The sequence below is a fragment of the Sebastes fasciatus genome, chromosome 10, assembly GCF_043250625.1.
Source record: "Sebastes fasciatus isolate fSebFas1 chromosome 10, fSebFas1.pri, whole genome shotgun sequence".
In the NCBI taxonomy this organism is placed as follows: Eukaryota; Metazoa; Chordata; class Actinopteri; order Perciformes; family Sebastidae; genus Sebastes; species Sebastes fasciatus.
This window is the reverse complement of record NC_133804.1, coordinates 17172301-17195908: the sequence shown is the minus strand read 5'-3', so window position 1 is coordinate 17195908 and position 23608 is coordinate 17172301. Positions and strand designations below refer to the sequence as shown.

General features: G+C 40.8%; 3 protein-coding genes across 5 annotated transcripts in view; 2 read left to right on the top strand and 1 right to left on the bottom strand.

The window, feature by feature from the left end:
• rnaseh2c (ribonuclease H2, subunit C) overlaps window positions 1-23608 on the bottom strand; it is a 100722-nt gene that overhangs the window by 1158 nt on the left and 75956 nt on the right. The window contains exons 2-5 of one of the 2 annotated variants that reach the window (XM_074648637.1): window positions 2548-2576; window positions 1409-1563; window positions 838-950; window positions 553-672 (exon numbers count right to left, since the gene is read on the bottom strand). In XM_074648637.1, the coding sequence (XP_074504738.1) occupies window positions 553-672; window positions 838-950; window positions 1409-1562 (387 nt within the window). In that variant the 5' untranslated portion in view covers window position 1563; window positions 2548-2576. Of the gene's footprint in view, window positions 1-552; window positions 673-837; window positions 951-1408; window positions 1564-2547; window positions 2706-23608 lie in introns of those variants that run through there. The other variant, XM_074648636.1, reaches the window with a different exon arrangement.
• On the top strand, window positions 3614-15590 carry LOC141775345 (seipin-like). Of its 2 annotated transcripts, XM_074648625.1 has the most exons (11): window positions 3614-3708; window positions 4917-5008; window positions 6137-6392; window positions 6498-6576; window positions 7360-7503; window positions 7617-7652; window positions 9103-9237; window positions 9351-9448; window positions 9979-10108; window positions 15031-15112; window positions 15212-15590. In XM_074648625.1, the coding sequence occupies exons 3-11, from the start codon at window positions 6142-6144 to the stop codon at window positions 15301-15303; spliced, it is 1047 nt and encodes a 348-aa protein (XP_074504726.1). In that variant the 5' UTR covers window positions 3614-3708; window positions 4917-5008; window positions 6137-6141; the 3' UTR covers window positions 15304-15590. The 2 variants fall into 2 exon arrangements, with proteins under 2 accessions (XP_074504726.1, XP_074504728.1); XM_074648627.1 differs by lacking the exon at window positions 4917-5008 and having other exon boundaries at window positions 3654-3708.
• On the top strand, window positions 15332-23344 carry LOC141775900 (inositol-trisphosphate 3-kinase A). The gene is made up of 9 exons (XM_074649639.1): window positions 15332-15367; window positions 16784-16861; window positions 17005-17850; window positions 19288-19372; window positions 19769-19982; window positions 20121-20325; window positions 20767-20868; window positions 22370-22441; window positions 22529-23344. Exons 3-9 carry the CDS (start codon window positions 17050-17052, stop codon window positions 22778-22780), a joined length of 1731 nt encoding a protein of 576 aa, XP_074505740.1. The 5' UTR covers window positions 15332-15367; window positions 16784-16861; window positions 17005-17049; the 3' UTR covers window positions 22781-23344.

The window sequence follows — 23608 nt, the reverse complement described above, 5'->3', positions numbered from 1 at the left end:
CTGTGAAGAGACTAAATATTAGCGTCCACCCACAAATCTGTCTGTGTCCAAATTATATTCTAATGAAATAGTCAATGTAGCTGCTTTTGTCAATTTTGGCCGTACTTGTTCAACTGAAGAGAAACAATACAAGAACAGAGCCACAACACCGTTCCAACAGCAACTTTGCAACCCAGAAATCTATTTTTAAAGGGGACCTGTTATGCTTTTGTGCTTTTACCCTTTCCTTTAGTGTGTTATATAGTTTCTTTGTGCATGTAAAAGCTCTGCAAAGTTGCAAAGCCTGAAGTCCACGCCAAAGGGAGTCACTCCCCCCCCACAGAAACACTGCTCCTTATTTCATTGAAAAAGAGTTGACAACACTGGGCTGGGTTTTTAGGTTGGATCATTTATAAAGATCTAGTGTACTCTAGCTAGCTTCTCAAGATCACTGACCCTGCCCTTAATAAGACAAACCACTGATCCTTTGACCTTCTTCAAAGTGATTAAACTGAAAAACTGTCATTGATTAAACAGCCTTTTTAAAGTCGGCTACAAAACAAAAGTTCTCACCGCCTCAGCCAACTCTGGCCAATCCATCGCCATCACGACTGTATCATCAGAGTTCGGAGGCGTCTCCAGGTTCCAGCATGTCAGCTTGTCAAACACAGAGGACACCTTCACTGTCCTGTCCTGGAAACACATAATTTATCATCATGTACACATAGTGACAAAATCCTCGCCTGCACAAAAATCTGATTTTACACCCCGTGTAGTTAGTGCTTTGCCTTATGTTTGACCCAGACTGCTGGTCAGCGTAGGATTTGTGATGTGAAAGATGACATCATTGATGTTTACCTCTTGGTCAGAGCCGGACTTGTTGATCTCTTTCAGCACCAAGCCGGTGTAGCCCTGTGGACAGCTGAGCTCCTGCCCCTTCAACCCACGCCCTCTAAATGACACTGCCTTCTCTGTAATGAAATAAATACACAAAGGATTGTTTTTAGAGACCGTTTCCACCCCCCTACTAAAAATGACTGTGGGATAAAACGTGAGATACACCTTTATAAATCTGTGGATTATATTGCTGTTTTGATTATTTGCCTGACCTGGGTTCTTTCTGAACCCCCATTTACCTTAGACACATAGATAAAGCAGCATAAAATAGCTCAAAACCAGAGGAGGTTTGTCCTGTTGATATATTATCTTTGCAAGACTGTCCAATTAAAACATGGCCACCAGTGTATTGACAGCTTTTGGGAACCTAATGACTTTCCTACTCTCCTGAATCTTGTAAGAATGAAGAAAATCCCCACATTTTCTGATCATCTGTGTGATTATTTGTATATGTTTTATCTCCACTACTGTTTGTATGTAATGCAAACTGGATCGGTGACAATTAGCTCCAGTCTACTGGTAGAGAGTGTACCTAGTTTGCCGTCTTTCATGGTAGCAGTGAGGTATTGTGAGACCTGAGCCGGACCGTTGTGTTCAATCTCACAGGGCATGAGGTGGACTGGGACTCGCTGTGCCTGGCCCACAGAGGACACCTTAACACGAGTAACACTGGTGTTACAGGACATCCTGCAACCAGAGGACAGAAGAGGACAAAAACATGAATAACAACAAATTACACTCTAGTATGGAATTTCATTCTCACTGTGCAATATCATTTTCCATTTATGCAATTTTGTTAATAGTCTGTTTATTGTCAATACTGTATATACTGCTCCTATTTTTATACTTCCTACTATTTAAATGGTTCATATTTTGTTACACTGTGTAAGCTGATGCATCTTGTTTTTTGCACTATCCCCTTTGCTGCTGTACACTGCACATTTCCCCACTGCGGGACTAATAAAGAAATATCTTATTTTATCTTAGTATTATATTTAAACCTAATATTTCTTCCTGGTGAGAGATTATTTTACTTCTCTGCCTTTCTTGGATATTTTTGTTGTCTTTATTCTTCTCTTTCCTGTACTTAAAAACAATATCTGTCGTGGACTTATTTTAAAATACAGTTTGTCTAGGCTACATATCTATCAAAGTGTAATAAATAAATATTTATATATGTAGTATCTGCTGGCTCCAACAGAACTATGAAACAGGTGTAAACTAAGTAGCTATAACTGTGATCTCACTAAGTGTGATTACAGTACAGGCAGTTTGTTAATATGTATAATGAATATTGTTTTCTGAAAGCTTCTCTGACATGATGTTTAAGAGAGAAGAACTGAATCAGAAGCTGCTGTCTATAGTTTAATAATGTTTAAGAGAGAAGAACTGAATCAGAAGCTGCTGTCTATAGTTTAATGATGTTTAAGAGAGAAGAACTGAATCAGAAGCTGCTGTCTATAGTTTAATGATGTTTAAGAGAGAATAACTGAATCAGAAGCTGCTGAGTTTAATGATGTTTGTTGTGAAGTCTGAAAACAACCAGCAGACTTTCACTAAAACAAACAGCACGCCTCCTCTAGTAAACATTTTGTCATATTACCTCAGTTCTCTTAAAGCGTATCTAACATGCTGTTCAGTCAGATTTGAGAAACATAACTCAAACTTTACCTTTCAGCAGGTTTCAGGTTTCTAGAAGCGTGTGTTTGAGATGAAATGTAGAACTGGACCTCTTCCGGTTGGCTGCCAGTCTCGGCCTGTGATTGGACGAGAGCTTCTTCTTCCACGCTGCTATATGTTTTGGCGGGATTTCTCTGGTCCTCCAGAGGATGTCTCCCCCTCCTGGCGGGAGATTGTTTCACCTTTTTCTACTTTTTCTACCTTTCTTGGATCTTTTTGTTCTCTTCTGTTTATTCTTTATTTTTCTCCTTCCTGTGCTTAGAATTACAGACGGCACGCTGCTCTATTTCCCCTCTAAACTCACACGTTAAACGTATGACTTTATTCTCGTAATATTACGACTTTTCTTCTCGTAAAATTACGACTTTATTCTCGTAATATTACTATTTTTTTCTTGTAAAATTACGACTTTATTCTCGTAATATAACGACTTTTTTTCTCGTAAAATTACAACTTTATTCTCGTAATATTACTACTTTTTTCTTGTAAAATTACAACTTTATTCTCATAATATCGCGTCTTTTTTTCTCGTAAAATTACGAGCATTTGGCATTTAGGGGCGCGGTTGGACAATATAACACAATATCAGGAGTGATATGGGTAAATTAGAGCTTTGCAGCACATTTAGCAGCAATGGAGGAACAAAACTAGACATAAAAACAAGAAAATAAACAATTAAACATATAAAAGTATGGATTTGGTTATAGGATGTGTGAACTAGGAATGAATCAACTCAACATATAGGCTGCCCTTGAGGTCAAATTATCATCCAACATTAGCTTTTAACAATTGCCCAAAGAAATTAAAGGGAGTTATGATATCACACCAGTAGCAGCCTTAATTTACTGTAGTGTTTCTCTTGTTCCATTGAATACAAACTATATATTGGGGTTTTAACAGTGTAAAGTATAGTTGTAGTATAAACTGTTTTCAGTGTCATGTTCACTAAGAACTCTGTTCCAGTTGGCAGCAGCATCTCTCTTCATGTGGGACGGACTAAACGCTGTCCAATGGCAGGTTTAAACAGCTCAAATTAATGTGGGCTTTTCTGTTCACAGCATTTCATCCAGACAGTGTCGAGCTGTTGACAAAGACGTCAGTGAGAGGACAAGTGATTTCCTAACAGCTCATTTTGGCCTGCAGAAACCAGAGGTGAGTTTTTCTATAACAAGACAGAGTCTTCATGTTGCTGTTGGATACCACATGGACGTTTAAATAGACAAAACAAAGTTTTGATTGGGATATTGAGTTAAAATATTTTAGTATCATAGTATATAATAACTTATAATATAAGTCACTATAATCCTTGCCAGCATAACTCTTGATCTGAAATTCCTCATGTCAGTGTTTATTTATGTGTTGAGCAAGTCGCTACTCCTCTTTTAACATTAGATATCATCAAAACCTAGCAGTGGTGGATGAAGTATTCATATCATTTATTTGAGTAAAAGTACTAATACCACACCTTAAAAATACTCTGTTACAAGTAAAAGTCCTGCAATGCAAATTATTAAATTAAAAGTTTGTATGAATGTACTTTTTATTAAAAGTATTAAAAATAGACCTTCACAACCTTCACAATTCTTGTTTTGTACAACCAATAGTAAAACACTTAGAATTATCAAAATTCAATTTAAATTATTATCATAGTTAAAATGAAAAGCAGCATATTTGTGAAGCTGGAACCATGAAACATTTTTGACAATTATCAATATAGTTGCCAATTTTCCGTCAATCCACTAATTGATTAATCGACTAATCGTTTCAGCTATACTTGTATGTACATACTGTTAGGTATTTTTAATTATAACATTTAAGCTTTTCATACCTTTTGTATGCAAAAGTCTTAATTTGTAAAGTAACTAAAGTTATAGTAATATAATATAATAATAATTGTAGTGAAACAAACAATATTTCCCTCTGAAATATAGTGGAGTAGAAGTAGAAAGTGGCATGAAAAGACTCAAGTAAAGTACCTCAAATTTGTACAACACTCGAGTAAATGTACTTAGTTACATTACATTACTGAACTTTGGTCACATGAAGTGAGAGTTTAATTTGACAGACTGAGAAATAGTGATAAATACCAGCAATCCACCAACATTATCACACACAACACATATTGTGAAAACAAATTGATAAACGTTTCTTTGCTTCTTGATACATGTAACACAGCCGGAGTGACGCAGATTGGTTCAGTCATCTGATGTGAAAGGCCTCTGAGATTGGACTCAGTGGTTTCACAGCTCTCAGTACTATCACAGTGGTGCTTGTGTCTTAGGCTTCATGAGAACATCATCAACCACACTTTTGCATGACGTTACGACTGTGCTTGATCTATCTTTATATTTTATTTACAGGGAAATGTGGATAAGAACCGAGTACCTTTTTGGATGACATTCAACAAGACATTTCAACGACAGAGACTGTAGATCTTGGCCAAACTGAGCCAGTATGATCCTTTTAATTACTTCTTTCAGCCGATTAGACTTTTGTCAGGCTATTGAACAGGCATTATGAGTCGCTATAAGCATCAAAGATGTGGGTCAATAGGAGCCTACTACACCCACTAGTAGGTTTTATCATCTATTCACATGGTAGATCACTGAAAGAGGGTATAAAAGAACATGACAGTGACGTCTATGGACGTAGTAATTATAACAGATGCACCCACAAGATCGGAGTTTGCATCCCGTGTGAACCAAGAATGTGTAGTTGTCTTTGTGTTCGTAGTTATTTTAACCCAAAACACAGTGTTTTTCCCCAAACTTAAAGGGACTGTTTGTAACTTCTTACACGTATAAATCAATCCGGGTCGGTGTCCCATGCGTGCTCGCGTGTGGCTACGCTGTTCAGACAAGACTCCAACACAAACTACACGGAAGCACCAAAACTGCAAAGTTATATTTAGTGAAGCCTGTCTGTTAAACAGTGTTGGCCACAGTCGGAGGACGCGGGGGAGAGCGTAGCTTTGGTCTCCCCGGCCGGAGTCTCCGCTGTACTCTGCTCCTCTGCCTGCCTGCCTTCACTCACAGCTCGCTCCACCTCACGTGTGTCGCCTCACTGTTTTGAGCGATGCTCGTTCATGTCTATTTAGAGCGAGCACAAGCACGAGCCCGAGCCCGACACTGACTCTCGTTGACTTAACGGCCACAGGTGTCGCTGTTAACAAGCATTTCTGATTCTTACAAACAGTCCCTTTAACTGTTTGTTTTTTGTTTTATCTAAACCTAAAGAAGTTGTAGTTTTGTTGCCTAAACCTAAAGAAGCCTTTTTCCTTCTCTTCAAAACGTGACGTTTCATTCAGTTTTGCAACCTTTTAGAATGTGTTGCTTTTAAGTTTCACTTTCAATTTTACAATATTGTAGTAGGCCCCTAATGACCCACATCTGTGGTGCTTATAGCGACTGATAGCGCCTATTTAATGGCACAATAACAGTTGAATCGGGTGCTTCTTTACACTTTAAAACATGCTTGTAGTGAGGTTGCATTTACCTTTCTAAGTTGTTTTTATATCGGTGGTTTTTCAATTAAAACCTCCTAATCTACTTTTCATTTACTTCATTGTTTGTTTGTTTAGATTTCATGGAGCAAGAAAATCTTTTGCGTCCAGGAGACGATGAAAAACCGTCGGCCCTCATTGGTCGGGCGTTGTTGGAATTCCTGAATGCTGTTGCCAGGGTGATGTCACGCGCCCGTCAGAGAGCTATACAGGGTTTTATTGTGTTCTCTGTTGTCTTATTGCTCCTCTGGATCGCCGCCTTTTTATACGGCAGCTTCTACTACTCTTACATGCCCAAGGCGGCTTTTTCTGCACCTGTGCACTATTACTACAGGTGTGTATGTGAAGTCTTGTCCATCTGCATCAGGAAAACACAGTTATTAGTAGTGTGTGTCTTGCTTTTACTCTCACTCATCGTCATTCACATTTTTGTCTGCAGGACAGATTGTGAATCTCCTGCCTCTTTTTTCTGCTCTTATCCAGTGGCCAACATCTCTCTGATGAGGAATAGGAAACACGTATGTATGAATTATGGCTGTCAATCGATTAAAATAGATAATCACGATTAATCACAATTTTTGTATCTGTTCAAAATGTACCTTAAAGGGCAATTTATCAAGTATTTAGTACTCTTATCAACATGGAAGTGGGCAAAGATGCTTGCTATATGCAAAGGTATGTATATATTTATTATTGGAAATCAGTTAACAACACAAAGCAATGCTAAATATTGTCCAGAATCCCTCACAGGTACTGCATTTAGCATAAAAAATATGCTCAAATCAAAACATGGCAAACTGCAGCCCAACAAGCAACAACAGCTGTCAGTGTGTCAGTGTGCTGACTTGACTATGACTTGCTCCAAACTGCATGTGATGATCATAAAGTGGGCATGTCTGTAAAGGGGAGACTCGTGGGTACCCATAGAACCCATTTTCATTCACATATCTTGAGGTCAGAGGTCAAGGGACCCCTTTGAACATGGCCATGACAGCTTTTTTTAAGTTTGGAGCATATTTAACCTCCTTCCCGACAAGCTAGTATGACATGGTTGGTACCAATGGATATCTTATATTTTGTAGTTTCATATGATAATAGTATCTTCACTCTGAGCCCGCTACAACCAAAAAATCACAAGTTGCTTTAATGCGTTAAAGAAATTAGTGGCGTTAAAACAAATTTGCGTTTACACGTTATTAACGCGTTAACTTTGACAGCCCTAGTATGAATGCATCCAACTATCTACTGTATGTTACTATCTCTACTCCCTAGGTTGTAATCTTTTTTAAATGTATGTTCAGGCGCTGACATTGGGCCAGGCCTACCAGGTGTCTCTGCAGCTAGAAATGCCTGATTCTCCAATCAATCAGGAGCTGGGGATGTTCATGATCAAGACAACATGTTTCTCTCGCGCTGGAGGGCAAGTTGCCTCCTCTGCTCGCACTGTGAGTTGATTTGTTCAGCTCCCATGTGGCCACATGTGTGCATGCAATCAAATTCATTAGTAGTTCCTGCAAACTCCAATGATTCAAGGTTGCATTTGCTGTGTGTTTCTCAGGCAAGACAACTGCTGTCCGCCTCCAGCTCTCGCTTTGTGAGTACAGCGCTGACGCACAATAACCTCTTTAATCACAGGGCCTGGTCAGAGCCAGATTAGGGCTGCTTATGCTTGCTGCAACAGAAGGTGATCTCAGTGCTGAAGTTATTGAGATGACAGGACGAACATGTGAACTAATGACTGATATAAATACATAGTGGGAGTAAAGATCTTCCAGTGAATTTAGATGTGTAAAGGATGCCATCATTAACTTAAATTACTTTATTAAACACTGAGTTGTCAGGGAAAAGCCAAAAATATGTACATTGTGATGCAATCAAACAGTCCTCTACTAAATAAGCTACTTCTTTTGAGGCCTCACACTATATTAGAGAGGTGTTGATATGGTACTGTTTAAGGCTGTATTTTGTGATGATTTTGCATTAAATCATAAGATGTTTTGAATATCATATATAGTCTTAAAGCTGCATTGGGTAGAATTAGAGCAAATATTATTACAAAAATTATTTTTTATAAAACGGTCATGAGACAGGTAATCTGATTCTGCCTCTGTGTCCTCTGGTGGTCCTAATGGTATCTGCAAGATTTCACAGACCGGAGGAAAACAACCAATCAGAGCTGAGCTGGAGTCTTGCCGTCTCTGAGCAGCTGTCAATAACTCACAAACTCTGATCAGACGGTCAAACTAGGCAGCGCTGATCAAATATGAATCAATATTATGTTACATAATACCTATTTCTCACCTCAAATGTTTTAAAAATCATCTTGTAGTGTACTGTTTAGCTGTAAAATGAGAAGGTTTGTGACCCGGCAGCCATGTTGAGATCAGTTGAAGAAATACCAAGCACTGCCCACCAGTTGGAGCACAGCCAATAGGAACGCTCTTTCTCTGAAATGACCTGTGATTGGCCAAAGTCTCTCAATTTTTTTAAAGCCTGAAAACAGAGCCATGAGGAGGTGCAGAAGTCTAGTTTTCTCTCAGAGCACTTGAATTAAAATATGCTGAAAGGTTATTATGGAATTTTTGCCTAATGATTGCAGAAAATATACTGCCTACCCCCACTTTAATCAGCCATAAAAGTAGTCTATTTGAAACACATATCAGTCAAATCCACTACCACAAAGTAGAGCCCCAGAGCTTACCCTAGAACTGAGTCAACACAAAAAACAATGTCTTAGTTTAAACATAAACTGAACTCTGCAGAACTATTGTATTGCACTTTAAAACACCGGACTGAGATCAGCTTTTGTTATAGTGTCAATTAAACCAAGCACACAACCAAATCATCAAGTTATGGTAAAGCTTTTGCATCCATGACAACATCAATCATCCTTTCCTAAATAGTCATCAAGGCATCACTGAAAACATCTTCTGGGGATTTGGCATCATATATTTGTAAGGAAAGAGCAGTTTAATGAATCCCCAGAAGACTGTAATAAATCTGTGTTGTATGTCTGGGTGACTGTGTTGTCCTGCTGTGGTCAGAGCATGCTGCGATACCGTTCAGACCTGCTGAAGTACCTGGGAACGCTGCTCTTCCTCCCGGCCTTTCTGACCGGAGTCGCTGAGCAGAAACAACTGCTGGAGGTGGAGCTCTTCTCAGACTACACGGATGACCCTGTGAGTCTCTGCATGCACTGCTTTGTGAATGTGTTAGCATGTGTCACTGTACCTGAACAGCAAGCAGGTACTTTGTTGAAGTCTACCTAATACGTTTGTCTTCATGTGCACAGTATGTCCCGTCAACGACGGCCGTCATTGAGATCATGTCCAGCAATGTGCAGATCTACTCATCTCAACTCGTTATTCATGCTCACTTCGCTGGTTTAAGGTAAGATGTGTACACTGTGATTTACAATAGATCTCACAGTAACATACAGATGGTGATGAAACAAGAAAAAAATCCATGTCCGTTAAGTCTACAGCACAACATGAGGCTGCAAGTTCTGTGATTAGTTGTTCAGATTTCTACAGAATAACATGTTGAGATATTTGTACCATCTATCAAGAGAATTAGTTCATTTTAGTGACTTTTGAAAGAGTAAGGGCTTCATTAACTTAACACACAGAAAATCTATCGCAGAAAAAGGACGACACACATTTCTCCACCATCAGCAGCCTCTTTAGAGCAGAGCTACACGCTTCTTCACTGGAAAAACTCTCTTATCTCTCCACCTACACTTACAGCCCACAGAGGAGTAAATGCAACGTGTTCAGATGTTTTCTCTGTGGGTCTCTGAAGAAAAACATTGAAAATAACTTACTGGCATGGGAGTTAAACTGAGAGAAAGAGGGATAACAGCATCCTTTTTAGCATCACATAATAATGAGGGCAATGTTTTCTTTGTTTTTCTCTGTCAGATACTTGCTGTTCAACTTCCCTCTCCTGTCAGCCCTGGTGGGCATTTCCAGTAACTTCTTCTTTCTCAGTCTCCTCTTCGTCCTCAGCTACGTAAGGCTGCTGTTGAGAGAGGATTGGGGAACACAGCAGGTGAGACATTACTGCAGACAATATGTAACTGCAGCTGAAGGGATGCACACTTCATGAGTTAAAACCTGTTGAGCCCAGAAAAAATGCCTAAAAACACATACCCAAAATGAATCAGGAATAGCTCCTCAACCATAAGGCTTATATGCATATATCTGGTCTTTTTTGAAAGGTAAGAAGCTAATGAATATGAATCCATTGTAAGGAAACTAAACTATATTACCATGGAGATTACAATGGAGATGCAATAAAGGAAAAAACACGATTTTCATCCTAGTGTAAAATCTAAATTTCAAAGGCAATATCACCATTAAAACCAAGATCCCATAGGCAATTATGCAATTTAATGGATTTTCCTACTCTTTGACTACAACTGTTAGTATCAATTTGATTAAAATACACTAAAATACAACATTTATGAGACAATTTATAAAGATATACTCAAGCGATCTCAATGTTATGGCCATGTTTATTGTTTAGGTATTGACTGTTTAGGCCTACTAGGAGTTTTACTTTGAAAAAAACTATTTATTTCCATTTAACCATGTTACAAATAACATAAATATCCCCAAAACATTGAAATAATAATAAACACAATGAATATTGATCAATATTCATGTATGACCAAAGAGATAAATGCTATACTGCAGATAAATTCAGGATGGTCCCACAGTGGTTTATGGGGTATCAAAAGATTCGTCTCATCTTGCTGAAGAGAATGATATACGGATTGTTGGTGACTATCGCCATCTGGTGGCTGTTTGGAAGTACTAATGATCAGGTCTGGCCTTCAACAACACGAGAGTCTAGAGACAAGATGGAGGCTGACTTCTCTCCCAGCCGATCATTCTGGTTTTCTGGTGTTTTATAATCGCTGCAGACATGTAAGTAACTAAAATCTGCCGTTTTGGGCAAAGATAACATGTGCCTTCTGCACCCGATTCGATTGTTATCAGGCCATTAAATAGACGTTATCAGTCGCTATAAGCACCATAGATTTGGGTCAGTAGGGGCCAACTATGCCTACTACGTTGTGAAAGTGAAAGTTAAAAGCAACACGTTCTAACATGTTGTAAAACTGAATAAAACGTTACGTTTTTAAACACAAACAAAAAGGCTTCTTACCTAAAAGGTTTAGGGAATAAAACTACAACTTCTTTAGGTTTAGGAAAAAAACAGGTTAAAGCAATAAAACTACAACTTCTTTAGGTTTAGGCAAAAAAAAACGTATTTAAGTTTAGGGAAAAACACCATGTTTGGGGTTAAAATAACTACAAACACAAAGACAACTACACATTGTTGGTTGCGAATTCCGGTCTCCTGGGTGAAAACTGTCTAGAGTATAACGCCTGACTTCCACTTCTGCTCTTGTTATAATTACTACGGTCACTAGAGGTTGCTGTCATGTTCTTTTATACCTTCTTTCGGTGATCTAGTGATCTAGATGATAAAAACCTACTAGTGGGTGTAGTAGGCCCCTATTGACCCACATCTATGGAGCTTATAGTGACTGATAATGCCTATTTAATAGCCTGACAACGGTCTAATCGGCTGGTGCCTTGGTGAAATACTTTGACAAGAACATAGATTTATGTCAGTGTGACTGTAAAATGTGAAGTTTGATGGCTTCGTTTCACCGTTCCCCATGAGTGATAGTGTCAGAACGGTCAGAAGTTTCCGACGATACCAAGTATGACATTGTGGACTGATGAGAAAATGATCACGAATCTTTTGATCACAACTTGTTCTTATATTTACGAAGTATGTTTCATTACAACTTTATTGTGAAAATACTTTGTAATAAGACACAGTTTGGACATAAGACCTCATGATTTCAAACCAGTTTAACATTCATATCTCTCGGGTTCAAGTTAAAGGTACAGTGTGTAAGATTTGGTGGTAGCCTATCTAGATGTGTGGTTATAGATTGCAAGCTCACGCCTCTCTTTCCAAGACTGCGGTAACGTGAGCCGCCAAGTGCAAAACCGTGGTAACGCCGTTCGCCTCGTTCAGAGGCCATCTTTAGCAACGAAGTTGGACGGCGGTTGGCGGTACCACGGTTCTGCACGTTACCGCAGTTTCACAAGTGTGTCGAGGAACTACAGTGACCCTCAGGTAACGTAAAAACATGAAAGTCTCTCTAGAGCCAGTGTTTGGTTTGTCCGTTCTGGGCTACTATGGAAACATGGCGGAGCAACATGGTGGACTCTGTGAAGAGGAGCCGCTCCCGATGTAGATATGAAGGACTCATTCTAAGCTAATGAAAACACAATTCTTAGTTTCAGGTGATTATACACTAATGAAAACATAGTTGTGAATATTATATTCCATTTCTGCTAATAGATCCCCCGATATGCACACTGTTCCTTTAAGTGAGTGTGAAATATTACCAGATTCCTCTCAGGTGGTGTATCTCTGAGAGCTTGTTTTCCTCCTTGTTTACAAGGAGCTGTAGACCTTTTTACTTGCCCAGGGAGTTTACATCTGTCATGATAACAGCTGTCTATATACCACCAAATGCTAACGCTAAGCTAGCCTTGGAGCAGCTACAGAGTGCCATTAACAACTACATGTCAGCACAACCAGACAGCCTTGTTATTGCAGCAGGAGACTTTAACCATGCCAACTTAAAATCTGTCATGCCGAAGTTTTTCAAAAATGTAAACTTCCCTACAAGAGAGAAAAACACACTGGACCAGGTCTACACCAGCATTCCAGATGCCTACAGAGCCACTCCACTCCCACATCTTGGACTATCAGACCACCTGTCCCTGTCTCTGACTCCAGCATACAGACCCCTGATCTGTAGACAGAAACCATCCATTAAAACAGTTCAGGTGTGGACTGAGGAAGCCACCTCAGCTCTACAGGACTGTTTTGATACCACAGACTGGGATATATTTGCTGAGGAGACAGATCTGGAGGGACACACAACGGCTGTCCTCTCCTACATAAACTTTTGTGCTGAAGGTGTGGTTGGGACAAAAACCATCAAAGTCTTTCCAAATCAGAAACCGTGGCTCAACGGTGAGGTGCGGACCCTGCTCAGAGCACGGGACTCTGCCTTTAAATCTGGGACCTCGCAGGAATACAAAGAGGCGCAAAAGACACTGAGGAGGGGGATCAGGGAGGCCAAACGCAGATATAAAGAGCGCATAGAGGAGCACTTTAAGAACAATGACTCCAAGAGCATGTGGCAGGGGATAAAAACCATCACGGGCTACAAAAACAACTATACAGCCTCAAGTCCCACAGACAACACTCTTCCTGATACCCTGAATCACTTCTTCGCTCGGTTCGACCGGGAAAACAAGGAAACCAACATCCAGCCTGCACTAACTGAGAAGGACCAACCGATAAAGCTCCAACACCACCAGGTCAAATCCGTCCTGCGCCGAGTCAACATCAGGAAAGCGTCAGGACCGGATGGGGTCTCTGGACGAATCATTAAGGCCTGTGCAGACCAGCTAACAGGGGTATTTACAACCATCTTCAACCTCTCACTTGAACAGTCTGTTGTTCCCACATGCCTTAAGGAAACCACCATCGTCCCTGTACCCAAGAAAACAAAAGTGAACTGCCTGAATGACTACCGGCCAGTTGCTCTAACCCCCATTATCACAAAATGTTTCGAGAGACTAGTTCTGTCCCACATTAAAACTGTCATCCCTGCCGATCTTGACCAACACCAGTTCGCTTATCGGACAAACAGATCGACGGATGATGCAATCACAACAGCTCTTCACGCAGCCCTTACACACCTGGATCACAACAACACATATGTAAGGATGCTGTTTGTTGATTTCAGTTCTGCTTTCAACACAATAATTCCACACAAACTGGTTCAAAAATTGAGCAACTTGGGCTTAGGCAGTTCACTGAGCACATGGGTGCTGGACTTCCTCAGGAACAGACCCCAGTGTGTCAGGATGGGGGACCACACCTCGGCCACTCTGAACCTGAGCACTGGAACACCACAGGGGTGTGTCCTCAGTCCTTTTCTCTACTCCCTCTTCACATATGACTGCTCAACTATTCACCCCACCAACACCATGGTCAAATTTGCAGACGACACTGCTGTAGTAGGACTGATAACCAACAACAACGAGACAGCCTACAGGGAGGAGATCCAACATCTGACACAATGGTGTTCCCATAACAACCTGGATTTAAACACAACAAAAACAAAAGAAATGATAATAGACTTCAGGAGAGCAAGACGGGTGGAGCACTCTGCCCTCTGCGTACGTGGAGAGGAGGTGGAGAGGGTGGACTGCTTCACGTACCTCGGAGTCCACATTTCGTCAGACCTCACCTGGTCCAAAAACATCTCTCATCAGGTGGGGAAGGCCCAGCAGAGACTCTACTTCCTCCGGAAGCTGAAACAGGCTCACCTTCCTCAACACCTGCTGATCAACTTCTATAGGGCAACCATTGAGAGCCTCCTGACCTACTGCTGCACTGTGTGGTTTGCTAGCTGCACAGTGGAGAACAGGAGGGACCTGCAGCGGGTGGTGAGGATGGCGGAAAAAGTGATTGGGACCACATTACCCCCCCTCAGTGATCTATACACTGGTCGGCTCTGTAAGAAAGCCAGCTGTATCTCCAAAGACCCCACCCACCCTGGACATGTACTGTTTGCTCCCCTTCCCTCCGGAAGGAGATACAGGACAATTAAAACACACACCAACAGACTACGAAACAGCTTTTACCCACAGGCTGTCAAGTGTGTAGAACCCCCCCCCCCCAAAGGCTGAGGACACTAGCTGCTGAACCATAATTTGCACTTTATGGTGATGATCCACTTATTTATTGTTCTACTTGTGACTGAATGTTTTAATGTTTGTTTTTCACTGCAAAGAGCTGCTAAACTGTTTTTCGTTGTTTTCAATGACAATGACAATAAAGTATCTATCTATCTACAGCTCAGAACTGATGGACTGCTGTCTGGTAGAGACAAGAACATGAACAACAACCAAGAAGACGATGAAAAAGATGCTGCTGCAGGTACAAAAACACAGGCACAGAGAATTTCAACATTATGCAAGTTATTTGCATCAGTCACTTGATACTGACTATGAGAATAAAAGAAAAACTTCTTGACAGGTACTGCAGAGCTGATGGGTCCCCTCCAGATGACCCCTACAAATCTGAGCCGGGAGAGGCCCCATCTGCACTCTGCTGATAGAAAGAAATGAATCAGAGGCAGCCTGAGGCCGTTATTAAAGGAGAGGGAGGAAGTGTAGAGAGCGATAACAAGAAGTAAGGATGAAGATTTAAGAGAGATATATGATTGAAAATGACTCAGAAAGCACCCACACACCTCTGAGCTGCCCTGCCTGAGCTGTAGATCTTTTTGCTCTTCCATCGTGTCCTCAGATAGGTTTATTGTGAATGTGCCTTGGTGTTTGGTGCATAACAATAAACATAGTAGAAAAATAGAAGTTAAAGCAAGTACTGCAACAGTATAGAAGCATAAATAAAACATTTTTTTTGTCTCACACTGGTGTTTCAGCTTGACTCACCTGAACCTTCGTTACTTCATACAAATCTCTCATTGTCAGAGCATTTTTATTACTTTGCACTTCATAGCTGTGATCTGGTGTTCATTATATACTAGGGCTGTCAATGTTAACACGATAATAATGTGTTAACTCAAATGTGTTTTAACGCCACTAATTTAGATACTGGCATCATATGAAACTAGAACCTCAGGAATCTATTGGTACCAACCATGTCATACTAGCTTGTCAGGAAGGAGGCTAAATACGCTCCAAACTTTTGGCGAGGAAAAACTGTCATGGTCTTTTTCAAAGAGGTTCCTTGACCTCTGACCTCAAGATATGTGAATGAAAATGGGTTCTATGGGTACCCACGAGTCTCCCCTTTACAGACATGCCCACTTTAGGATAATCACATGCAGTTTTGGGGCAAGTCCTAGTCAAGTCAGCACACTGACACACTGACAGCTGTTGTTGACTGTTGGGCTTGAGTTTGCCATGTTATGATTTTAGCATCATTTTTATGCTAAATGCAGTACCTGTGAGGGTTTCTGGACAAAATTTGTCATTGCTTTGTGTTGTTAATTGATTTCCAATAATAAATATATACATACATTTGCATAAAGCAGTATATTTGTCCACTCCCATGTTGATAACAACATTAAATACTTGACAAATCTCCCTTTAAAGTGCATTTTGAACAGATTAAAAAATGTCAGCTATGAAATGTAAGATTGTGGAGCTGTTACTTTTGCAGGTTATGTCAAGTCAAGTCAATGTATTATTATTTGTCCCAAGTGGGCATCATATATGATATGATATATCATATATGATGGCTGAAATGTGACTTTCTGAAGCTTAAAAATTGTTTGTTACTTGATCAAAATGTAAAATTATGATTAAAGCATGTGAGGCAACCTGTGCGTCTCTTTCTACTTTACTTCACTGCCTGGCTGCAAATCTCTTCTAAAGTACATTCGGTTAAACTGTTGCAATAAAACTTTTGAAAAATGATTATCTGGCTATTTGTTTGAAAGTTTGTGTAGTCAGAAAACACCGCCCCAAAACAGTTTTGGTGGGAGTACACCTTCAACTTCCACCCGGCTACACAGTGTCATTCCTGGATGTCCTCTTGGAGCTTTGTAACTGACGTCACTGCATGCAAAATATGTTCCAGCAGGGAGAATGAGAGAGGGATGTATCTCCCTGACGGGCACAGAGCTTTCCAACAGGTGGAGGACACAGGTAAGGTAAGGTAAGTTAGACACATATGATCATTTGTAGTTTTATATTTCCTTTTGTGTCATTTAAAGAAAGCTTTTTGCCGAGGCTGTGTTAGAGCGGTGTTTAGAATTGTAAATTAATTTCCTCAAACTGCATTTCCCTGTTTTGTACAAGCACATGTGTTGAGCTCATGGAGTAGATTCACCACTGGACTGGAAGATGACAGATGATAACCACATGGACATGGAGACCGAGAACAAGCGCACTATGGATATTGACTTTTCTGCCGGACTATCAGATGAGACTCACCAACATCTGACAGCCAGTGAAGGGCCTTCCAGCAGCTGCAAGAGGACCAGAGTGAGATCCAGACCCACACTCCAGTCCACAAAAAGTTTCCCCCCTTACAGTCAGTGTATTGGTGGACTCGGAGAGGACGAGGACAATGAGCTCAATTCAGAGTCAAGCAACGTGATGAAGGACGAGAGGACTGAGGTTTTTCAAGGCACAGAAAGAAAAGAGGACTTTGAATTGAAAGCAAGATGTGCAAGAGATGAAGTGAAGGCGAAATGGAGGATGAGGAGGAAGGAGAGGATAGGGGGGAGCTATGAAGGTGATCCAGACGGATGTGAGAGGGCGAGGTGGAAGGATAAGGAAAGGGAAGGGGGCGCAAACAGTGTGTGGAAACGCTGGAGAGGCAGAAACTCCAGTTTTGAGATAGAAAGAAAAGAGGATGAAGAGAGGAAGAGATGTCCTGTTTCAGCAGCAGAGGGGGAGGATGAGGGGAGCGGGGAGACCCCAGAGAGGAAGGATGAAGAGGCCGAGGAGCTGCCGGGAATGATTGAGGGCTCCACAGCACATCCGTGGTCCTCCCCACATCCAATCCTCTCCAGGCTTTTGCACTCGTCCTCCTCCACCTCCTCCTCCTCCTGCTCCTCCATCAACCTCTCCTCAGCAGAGAGCGATGAGGTCTTCAGCGAAGGAGAGGATGTCGGCTCAAAGCGGAGGGCGTTCAGGAAGGTGAGAGTCGATGGATGTGGTTTGAAACTGCATTTTTCACACCTGTGCACCTCGCTGCTCTGGTTTTCCGTGGAAGAGGCTTACTAAAACTATATTTCACAACTGTTCTTTGCGCCTGTGGTCCTGGTGATTTGCATGGGCTTGAAAGAGGACTTTGACAAGGTCAGATTTGAATGCTGTTTGCATGCCTGCTGCTGCTGCTGCTGCAGATATGAGAGTAGAGGGAAGCACACAGTGAGAGGAGGACTAGGGAGTAGACCTTCTCAGTGCAGTCTGCATTTTGCAGTAAGCCTGTAAGGACTGAATAAAAGATATATATAATACTGTAAATGAGAAATAAGCATCTTCAAAACATGTCATCTCTGTGACAAAAATAGCAACATTTAGGATGCAAACATCTCCATCATCAATTTGAAGGATTAAGTCTTAAATATTATGTAGACTGTTTCAACGGAATTGCGTTGCTTGGCAACAGCTTGGGTCCATGTTTACTTCCTGTCAGCTGATGTCATTTACATACACTGCAACAGGAAATAAACTGTTTATGTTTACAACAGGTGAAATGGTCTAGATTATACATCTTCAAACTACAAACTTGTCATTTTGTGACAGCGCCTCTACTGAGCATGCTCAGGTCTGCTTTCGCTTCTTTTTCATTGGCCATGCCTGCGTCTGGTGGCAGCTGTTTTGTGTATATACAAAAGAGATCATAACTGTCGAGGTATGCGCTGTTTGTAAACACCGAACGCACTGAGACTCATAACAGTTTTTAACATGCACTCAGTTGGTCACTTTGCCGATAGATGCCATTAAATCCTACACACTTTTCCTTTCAGAGGTGTTTATACTGTATAATGTGCCCCAACAAATGTCTCTTCAGAGGGTTGTGGGCCTTAATATGCTGTTGTCCAAAGAAATGGCCTTGAGTTGCTCGACAGGCCTTTTTCACAGAAGACAGTTTGACATGTCACAAGATGAAAAAGGTGTAAATAAAAAAAATGAATGATGGTTGCATTCCATTTAGCTGCTAGTGCATGCTGGCTCGCTGTCACACTACTATGGTTTACTGGGACACTTGAATGCAACAGAGCCATAGCTAATGTTAGTAACACCTGTGCTTTTCCTACCGTGACAAGTCAAAATGTGTGCTGTAAGAAAATCACAGAGGATTCCTTAAACATGGGAACCCCATACTCCTGAGCATTAGCTAAGCACTGTCACCTCACAGCAACCAGGTCCTGGTTGAACTCTGCTTGCTGGCTGGGGCTTTCCCATTTGCATGCATGCAGACATTCAGGTTCAGGTGAACTCTGAATAGCCTGCAGGTGAATGTTGTTTCTCTGTGTGCTCATTAAAAACAATACACACTGAAATATAGACTCCACACCCTGTTCGCTTGCATGAAGACATCAACATATAATCTGCTCTGTGCCTCAGAGCCACTCCTGGAAAACCTACCTGACCATGATGCACTGGTCGCTGCGGCGGCAGAGCTCCTGGGTGCAGCTGGCTGGACATCAAGGCATGTTCGTCCAAAACAGACACGTACAGGCACTCAGAAAGTCTACAGATGAATATGAGAGGCTCTCAACACTAAAATTAACACTTATCTGACAGTGTGTATCTCTACACTACTATCTCCAGAATGTCAGCTTTTCAGGACCTAACGAAATCAGTCTTTATTTTAGTTTGACCATCATACACCTTGAGTTTATTCAGTGTGTTTTAGAGCACATTTCATCAAGTCAAAGATCTCTAAGTAAGGGCTTATCATCTCATAGAGGACTACAATATGTAGCTCTAATTGTTCACTAAAGTTAAACAGGATAATCACACAACTAATGACGATATCCGCCTTCTTGTTTTATTAAACACGTGGATAGCTAATAATTCTGCCCGTTGTTGCTGCCGTCACCAGGCAACTTAAAGCTGAGCGAGGGAGGGGAGGTGTTGAAACTGTACAGTGAAGCGGAGGCAAAGTGTCTGGAATACCTGATGAGAGACCCGCTGAGACCTTTCGTCCCACAGTACCACGGCCTGGTCACCAAGGGGGAGCACTGCTACATCCGCCTGGAAGACCTGCTGAGCGGCCTGAGGAGACCTGTCATCATGGACTGCAAGATGGGAGTCAGGTAGGTTTGAGAGCAATTATTTCTTTCTAGGTGACCAGCTTATACACTGACTTACATTGTAGAAAATGAGTGTGCTTTTGATTAGATGAGTGTAAAATCAGTATGTTTTTATGTACAACATGAGAGTTTCCTTCTCAGGACATATCAGGAGGAGGAAGCGATCAAAGCCCGGACTAAGGCCTCCCTGCGGAGTGACATGTACCAGAAGATGGTGAAAATAGACCCGTCCGCTCCGTCAGCGGAGGAACACGCACAGAAAGCGGTGACCAAGTGGCGATACCTTCAGTGGAGGGATACAACCAGCTCTACGTCTGTGCTGGGCATCAGGATAGAAGGCATCATGGTAGGAGAGGAAAGGCCATAAATCCCTTTTGTCACATTTTAGTCAACAAATCAAATGACTCTTATATATGTAAAATAATAATAATAAAATATAAAAAAAAACACAAATCAAATGTATATTCCTACAATGCAGCATTATCTAATCTAATTTACAAGCAACAAATTCATTCTCAGACACATAAATAGTATGTGTGCTGTGTGTGTGAGAATCGTGTACATGGTGTGTGCTTTACTTCAAGATCTGTCCACATTAACAATGTATTCCAAGTCGTCTCTCCACTTTGCTGCATATTTCTCATTCCTGTCCTTAGAGCTGAAAGAAATTTGTTTGTATAATTGCCACTTTTGCCCCAAAAATACCTATTTAACTGAACTGTTAAGTTATCAACAAGTGTTCAAATGTGCCTTGTCTGTGCTGTTGTGTTTCTTCTCTGTGAGTCAGATGGAGGATGGCAGTGTCAAACGGGACTTCAGGAAAATTCAGACTTTAGCTCAGGTCACGGAGGCATTGCTCTACTTCACCAGGAGTCAGCTGGACATGCTGGTCAGTCCTGTCTGTTATGGAAACACTAGTTACACTGCTAATTACACTACTCTTCCTTTAGAAAACATGTCCTAAATCATATTATGATTAACAGAAAAACAATCTAGAACAAAATCAAGGAATCAATGACTGAATAATAATGATTAAACCTAATGAAAACAGACTCAAAAACTGAAATTTAATAAAAAAGATTGTATATTTATTCGTTTTTAGTGTTTCCAGTTGCCGCCCTGTGGGTGAAGTGTGACATGATCGAACCATATTCAACTTCCAATACATAATCAATGCACTGATGCCAGCTGTACATATCTAAAGACAGTTATCTGTGTGTACACAAAAATACCACAACATTCGGCATGCAGGCATTGTCTTTAAACGTTTTTACCCTCAGAGACCCGCGGGATCCCGACTGGCTTTCAGAGGCTCTATAGGTTCAGTTTTAGGGCTAGAGTGAAGACACACAGATATCATATGAAACTAGAATACCAACCATGACATGGGAAGGAGGCTAAATAACGCTCCAAAGTTGGGCTAAATTTTGGGAAGGAAAAACTGGCATGACCATTTTCAAAGGGGTCCCTTGACCTCTGACCTCAAGATATGTGGATGAAAATGGGTTCTATGGGTACCCACGAGTCTCCCCTTTACAGACATGCCCACTTTATGATAATCACATGCAGTTTTGGTCAAAAAACACTCATTTCTTTTCATGCAGAATAAATGTGTTATTTTCGCCTATTCTAAAATGCTATATTTGAATATTTCTGCACACTGGGGTCACTAAACAGTGTTGGAATTACATAAATTGGGTATCACTGTAAAGATCATGTGTGATGATGTTAGTCCCCTCAAGGTCTTGGTGTCTTAATGTGGTATTGATCATGTTTATCAATTCTCGACAAGTAAAAAATTGTCTAATTTAGCTCCAAATCTCTTTAACATATGATATCAACCCAACATTTGCTGCAACAACTTATGAGACATAATAAAGCATGGGGATGATCATCATATACTTCTATCATATTGTTCTAAACCCTTATACAATTTTACAATTAATTTTAAATAATGAATTAACTAATTTTTATTTCTTATTAATGACTTCAACAACTTGACACACAGTGCTGAGCTGCATCTCCAATTAATCTTCAGATTCCCAGCTTTCGGATGATGTACACCACTTCTATGTGACATATACTGTTGACCTGCTATCTCCCCCTAAAGACCCCCCTAAAAAAGACAAAAACTGGTCTATTGTGGGTCTCAGAGGGTTAATGAAGATTGAATAAAAGATTAATAAAAAGGAATTTCAAACTAAAACAAAAACTGAAAAAGTTATCATTCCACTGATTTTCCCTTTTACTTCTCTAATCTTTGCTACTGATTCCTCTTACTTATTCATTTGATGTTCATTCTCCTCAGTTTGTTACATTAATCTTTTATCCTGCCATGTGTGTACTAATTGTTGCTGTTAAACCACAACTCTATACCCGTCTGCTCACAGAAAGCGTACCACTCCAGACTCCTGGCCCTGAGTGATGCACTGAAGAATTCACTTTTCTTCAGAACCCATGAGGTTGGTTTACATATAGAGACAAAATCATTTTGAAAAAAATGTGCTTTTTACTGATATTATTATTATCTCTGTGTTTGGCCTGATCAGTTGATTGGCAGCTCGCTTCTCTTCGTCCACGACCACAGCAGCAAGGCCAACGTGTGGATGATAGACTTTGGGAAGACGACCCCGGTGCCTGAGGCCAGCGAGCTCCGACACAACGTCCCGTGGGCCGAGGGGAGCAGAGAGGACGGCTACCTCATCGGCCTGACCTCCCTCATCACTTCTCTGAGCCAGGCCATCAGCGTGGCATCCTGTCAGCAAGAGGACAGCTGTGGAGAAGAAAAGAGCGTTGCATGAAGTTCACTGAGGGGTTGTGGTGGAGACACACTGAAATTCAAGATCAGGTGGACAAAACGACTGCTGTTACACTTTGAACTCATTTTGAAGACACAACACAGGAGGATTTGTTTATCTGTCTTCATGGACTGAGGAAGAGAACGACAGAGTATAATTCATAAATGTGATGCAGTTGTCTTAAAATTGTACATCTGGCATGTACATGCTGTAACAGTGGAGACAGTGTTTTAATATAAAGACTCTCTTCTTTTCTATTCCCTTTTTTATCATTCATAAAGGACCAAAAACTAATTTTCCCTGGCTTAGTCTGCAAAAGCTCAGAGATCTCATCTGCGTTGCAACTCATGCTAAGGTTATTTGTTTACAGCAGCAAAAGGAACTCATAATGAATCATAAAAACAAACGCACATATGGCTGAACAGCCTCATGTTCTACCTGATAGACTGACTTATAAGTTAAATGATACAAAACACCTTCACATAGACTGTCCAATAAACACTGATATATATACACGTCACTAATACTCAGTAACCATCTATCATTTCATACTAAACCACCAATAGGTTACAGATATACCTGTGTTAAACCTCTGTCTGAAACGCACTGTTTTTGTGCATTTCAACGGAATTGCAATGGAATTGCGTTGCTAGGCAACAGTTTGGGTCCATGTTTACTTCCTGTCAGCTGATGTTATTCACATCCACTGATACAGGAAATAAACTGGGACACATTTAGAATATTTATGTTTAAAACCGTGTAATGGTCTAAATATTGTATATTTGTGACATCACAAATGGACAGAAATCCTAACGGCTTGTTTCAAACGCA

What these genes read in the sequence shown, in the direction of transcription:
- LOC141775900 (XM_074649639.1), top strand. Translation starts at nt 17,050, where the DNA reads ATGACAGATGATAACCACATGGACATGGAGACCGAGAACAAGCGCACT. An exon ending in GCAGCTGGCTGGACATCAAG is followed by an intron (nt 19,373 to 19,768) that starts GCATGTTCGTCC and finishes TGCCGTCACCAG; the next exon opens with GCAACTTAAAGCTGAGCGAG. An exon ending in GGAGTCAGCTGGACATGCTG is followed by an intron (nt 20,869 to 22,369) that starts GTCAGTCCTGTC and finishes GTCTGCTCACAG; the next exon opens with AAAGCGTACCACTCCAGACT.
- LOC141775345 (XM_074648625.1), top strand. Translation starts at nt 6,142, where the DNA reads ATGGAGCAAGAAAATCTTTTGCGTCCAGGAGACGATGAAAAACCGTCG. An exon ending in TGATGAGGAATAGGAAACAC is followed by an intron (nt 6,577 to 7,359) that starts GTATGTATGAAT and finishes ATGTATGTTCAG; the next exon opens with GCGCTGACATTGGGCCAGGC. An exon ending in AGGATTGGGGAACACAGCAG is followed by an intron (nt 10,109 to 15,030) that starts GTGAGACATTAC and finishes ATCTATCTACAG; the next exon opens with CTCAGAACTGATGGACTGCT.